The sequence below is a fragment of the Littorina saxatilis genome, linkage group LG6 (assembly GCF_037325665.1).
Source record: "Littorina saxatilis isolate snail1 linkage group LG6, US_GU_Lsax_2.0, whole genome shotgun sequence".
Classification (NCBI taxonomy): domain Eukaryota; kingdom Metazoa; phylum Mollusca; class Gastropoda; order Littorinimorpha; family Littorinidae; genus Littorina; species Littorina saxatilis.
Window position 1 is genome coordinate 11,164,103 of NC_090250.1, and position 4,612 is coordinate 11,168,714.

The 4,612-nt window shown below is 46.1% G+C and overlaps 3 protein-coding genes across 3 annotated transcripts; 2 read left to right on the forward strand and 1 right to left on the reverse strand.

Annotated features, from left to right (window-relative positions):
• The first annotated feature begins 666 nt into the window (after nt 1-666).
• Nucleotides 667-1,140, forward strand: LOC138968110 (histone H2B, gonadal). The gene has a single exon (XM_070340674.1). The coding sequence runs from the start codon at nt 706-708 to the stop codon at nt 1,072-1,074; it is 369 nt and encodes a 122-aa protein (XP_070196775.1). The 5' UTR covers nt 667-705; the 3' UTR covers nt 1,075-1,140.
• A 1,257-nt stretch (nt 1,141-2,397) lies between these two features.
• Nucleotides 2,398-2,925, forward strand: LOC138968111 (histone H3). Its single transcript, XM_070340675.1, has one exon. The coding sequence runs from the start codon at nt 2,420-2,422 to the stop codon at nt 2,828-2,830; it is 411 nt and encodes a 136-aa protein (XP_070196776.1). The 5' UTR covers nt 2,398-2,419; the 3' UTR covers nt 2,831-2,925.
• Nucleotides 2,926-3,407: 482 nt separating this feature from the next.
• On the reverse strand, nt 3,408-4,054 carry LOC138968112 (histone H4). The gene has a single exon (XM_070340676.1). The coding sequence runs from the start codon at nt 4,017-4,019 to the stop codon at nt 3,708-3,710; it is 312 nt and encodes a 103-aa protein (XP_070196777.1). The 5' UTR covers nt 4,020-4,054; the 3' UTR covers nt 3,408-3,707.
• Between the last annotated feature and the right edge of the window lie 558 nt (nt 4,055-4,612).

A 4,612-nucleotide genomic window follows, 5' to 3' on the forward strand; every position in this document is an offset into this window, starting at 1 on the left:
TGCACCGCACACCAACACACACTCATACTTGTTCCTTTTTAGCCATAACATTTTAATAAACTGTTGTAACAATATTCCCGTCGCTATATAACCTTGATTGGTTGAAGGCGACGTTAAATACCAAACAAAGCTTTTAAACTCAGCTTTTAAGAATACACGCTATTTTATCAAAAGCTGTGGGCATTCTGATCCGGCGGCGGCCTCGGCCGCTCTCTTTTTTATCACCAGAAGAACGGTTGTTCCTCTCTAAATTTACTCGTTGTATTTATGTTTTGTCTTCTCGCTGTTTTGTGCGTGAGAATGAAACCTTTAACTCTATCCCTTTATATCAATCACCATCATCATGTACATAGTGTTTATATCCCTCCATCGGACTTTTATTTTTTATGATAAGGTGGTCCTGAGTTTTATCAATTTTAACAGCGGAAAAAATAAATATACATTCCTTTATTGGCCCATCCCCACCACAAGCGTGTGAAAATATATTCCCTTACCATATTCTTTTATCCAACAGATGTTATCACTAATTTATAGCGGATTTCAATTCTGCACCTCCCTTGTAGACAGGTGCCCCTTCCTTCCTCCCTCCCAAAGCCAATAGCGTATGAACAAATCACCTCCCTAATGGACGCATGTCCGTGGGACAGAAGCATCATCCTCGGCGGCGCTACCTTTTGCGACTCACAACCCGCAGACGAATCAACCATGCCACCCAAAGTTAGCTCCAAAGGCGCCAAGAAGGCCGGCAAGGCCAAGGCTGTTCGCTCCGGCGACAAGAAGCGCAAGAGGAAGAGGAAGGAAAGCTACGCCATCTACATCTACAAGGTGCTCAAGCAGGTGCACCCCGACACTGGCATCAGCAGCAAGGCCATGTCTATCATGAACAGCTTCGTCAACGATATCTTTGAGAGAATCGCCGCTGAAGCTTCCAGACTGGCCCACTACAACAAGCGCTCCACCATCACCAGTCGGGAGATCCAGACCGCGGTCCGCCTCCTCCTCCCCGGTGAGCTGGCCAAGCACGCCGTCAGTGAGGGCACCAAGGCCGTCACCAAGTACACCAGCAGCAAGTAGACTCTTAAAACTGCTGTTTGGCCAAACCGGCAAACGTAAAACACACAGGTCCTTCTCAGGACCACCCACTTTTTCCAGAGAGAGATGAATTTCTCGTTGCCAACGAACCAACTCAATACACACTCAATACACAATACACAATACACAATACATGTACACAACAATGTCTCTCTCTCCTTCCCTATATTTAATTTAGTAGTCAAGGAACCAACGGATCCAACGGATCCAACATCTATCTCGGGGACAAAACTCCATTATAATATTTACCCATTATAATGTAAAAGCGTATAAGCATATATTAAACATCCAACAAATAACCAAAACTACATAAACAAAACAAAAATCACTTGTCAACCGTCAAATTAGTGTCATCAATATCCGCCGGCCGGCGTCACTACAATCTGTCTACTACAGCACTGTCACTGCATCAAACCGCTATCACCGCAAAACTGGCTTGCTACCTACATCGTCATCGTCATCGTCATCGTCATCGTCATCGTCATCGTCATCGTCATCCTACAAATCATTTACTATATATCTCACGCATCTCACAAAACTCAACCAACTTTTACCAACCCTCAAAATATATCTGGTACTTTTATGGTGTTCTTTCTTTGTTGTTCTTTGTTGTAGTTCTTTGTGGTTAAAATAACACGTGAATAAACAGAGAAATCAAACGCCTACCTCGCCACTCAGACACAACGGACAAAATACCTGTTACTCTGTTGCAGTTTTCTAACACTAATTAGCGGCACACCCATTACTTTGCACAAAGTCGCCAGCCTCTTATGTGTAGCATATGTTCTCTCCTTCGCTGTCTCTCAAATTCCTACTGTCAAAACGTGTGCCGCTCGTAAAAGTGTTCACTTCACTTTTTCACAACTGCTTCTTTCGTTTTTGTCACCTTGCGCGCCCTGCTCGTATAACATGTAAAGAACTCGTCTTTGTACATACACACTTTTTTACAAGAGCGTTCACCTCAGCATTTATTTAGCTGTGAGCTGTGCACGCGTGTGTTAAGGTTTCATTTTTGTGTGCTTGCTTGTCAGTTTGTACGTTCCTTTCTTTCTTTATCATACTTTGTACCTGGTACTTTTGACGGCACACACACACACACACACACACACACACACACACACACACACACACACACACACACGCACGACAGCACAGCACAGAGACCCCCCAAAAAGTGGCCCTGTACGGTAATGTTGCTTGAATCTTCGGCTGATGTCTCCACGGCTTTCATTGGCTAAAATCAGAGCGGCGCGCCAGGGCTGCGAATGCCTTTCCCATATAAAACGTCTCTCTAGTTCCTGGCTGCTCAGTCGACTCTAACTTCGAAATGGCACGTACCAAGCAAACCGCCCGTAAATCCACCGGAGGAAAAGCTCCTCGCAAACAGCTGGCAACCAAGGCCGCTCGCAAAAGCGCCCCTGCCACTGGAGGAGTCAAGAAACCTCATCGTTACAGGCCTGGAACTGTGGCTCTTCGTGAGATCCGTCGTTACCAGAAGAGCACCGAGCTCCTGATCCGCAAGCTGCCCTTCCAGCGTCTGGTGCGCGAAATCGCCCAGGACTTCAAGACAGACCTGCGCTTCCAGAGCTCTGCCGTCATGGCTCTGCAGGAGGCCAGCGAGGCTTACCTGGTCGGTCTCTTTGAGGACACCAACCTGTGCGCCATCCATGCCAAGCGTGTCACCATCATGCCCAAGGACATCCAGCTGGCCCGCCGTATCCGCGGAGAGCGTGCTTAAGTTGCCCCTCCAACGGTTCCGACTCCTCCAAACCCGGCTCTTTTCAGAGCCACCTTCATTTTTCCCAAAAGAGTTGGTCTGCTCTCGTTGCCATCCTAATTGTTACACTCGTAGCAACCATAAACATTTCCTTTCAACACCCTCCCTAAGTACTCGCACTATAGTCACACTCCATTTAACGAACCAAAAACTCCAGCCCTTGTGTTGTCCCTGCGCATATGATCATTTCAAACCCCTATTTGTCATCTGTATTTGACCAAACATCAACAGCTAATGCATTTCAACAATTTGCCTTCTCTCTCTGCCCTATGGACGGCTTTCTTGTCCAAAATGAGCACTCTCACTACAAAATCATGGTCAAGAATGCATTATTTCTATCCCGCAAATCGTTACTTTCTATCTCTAATGCAACACAACACCAATGGGAGGGATCCCTTTCTCTATGAGTGAAGCTCTGTGTGATGAGCACAAATGAATGAGCACGTCATAATCCATTCTGCTTGTGCGCCTATCGACACTGGTTGGCATCAAATTGACCCCGTCTGTGGCTTGAAGCGCTCCAATTTGATATCAATAAGTGATCATTTTATTTGCCTCTCATCATTTTCTTGACAGTTCCCTTTCGCTCAGTTGCAATCATACATCCAACCCCCTGCCCTCCCTCCTTCTCTTTTGTTTACGTAGCCAACACTTGTATAGATTTACGACGACACTATCAATGACAAAACAATAACAAACAATAGTGTTTTAATATGTAAACACGAAGGAGTTAGCAGTGGCAACGAGACACATTCAGCCCCTCTTGGGAAAATGAAGGTGGTCCTAAGAAGGACCGGAGAAGGGTTATTGTGGATGCGAGATCCGCGACTTGATGCGTCTAACCACCGAAGCCGTACAGAGTACGACCCTGGCGTTTGAGGGCGTAGACCACATCCATGGCGGTCACAGTCTTCCTCTTGGCGTGCTCAGTGTACGTGACGGCATCACGGATCACGTTCTCCAGGAATACCTTGAGAACTCCGCGAGTCTCCTCGTAGATGAGACCAGAGATACGCTTGACACCGCCACGGCGAGCCAGACGACGGATAGCGGGCTTGGTGATACCCTGGATGTTATCACGCAAAACTTTCCTGTGACGCTTGGCGCCCCCCTTTCCGAGACCCTTTCCTCCTTTACCACGGCCAGTCATGATGAATGTTTCTACGAGTCGTGCGATTCGAGAATGCTTCTCAGCTCGACGAGGATGATGCTTCTGTCCCACGGACATGCGTCCATTAGGGAGGGGATTTGTTCGTACGCTATTGGCTTTGGGAGGGAGGAAGGAAGGGGCACCTGTCTACAAGGGAGGTGCAGAATTGAAATCCGCTATAAATTAGTTATAACATCTGTTGGATAAAAGAATATGGTAAGGGAATATATTTTCACACGCTTGTGGTGGGGATGGGCCAATAAAGGAATGTATATTTATTTTTTCCGCTGTTAAAATTGATAAAACTCAGGACCACCTTATCATAAAAAATAAAAGTCCGATGGAGGGATATAAACACTATGTACATGATGATGGTGATTGATATAAAGGGATAGAGTTAAAGGTTTCATTCTCGCGCACAAAACAGCGAGAAGACAAAACATAAATACAACGAGTAAATTTAGAGAGGAACAACCGTTCTTCTGGTGATAAAAAAGAGAGCGGCCGAGGCCGCCGCCGGATCAAAATGCCCACAGCTTTTGATAAAATAGCGTGTATTCTTAAAAGCTGAGTATAAAAGCTTTGTTTGGTGT

What these genes read in the sequence shown, in the direction of transcription:
- LOC138968110 (XM_070340674.1), top strand. Translation starts at nt 706, where the DNA reads ATGCCACCCAAAGTTAGCTCCAAAGGCGCCAAGAAGGCCGGCAAGGCC.
- LOC138968111 (XM_070340675.1), top strand. Translation starts at nt 2,420, where the DNA reads ATGGCACGTACCAAGCAAACCGCCCGTAAATCCACCGGAGGAAAAGCT.
- LOC138968112 (XM_070340676.1), bottom strand. Translation starts at nt 4,019, where the DNA reads ATGACTGGCCGTGGTAAAGGAGGAAAGGGTCTCGGAAAGGGGGGCGCC.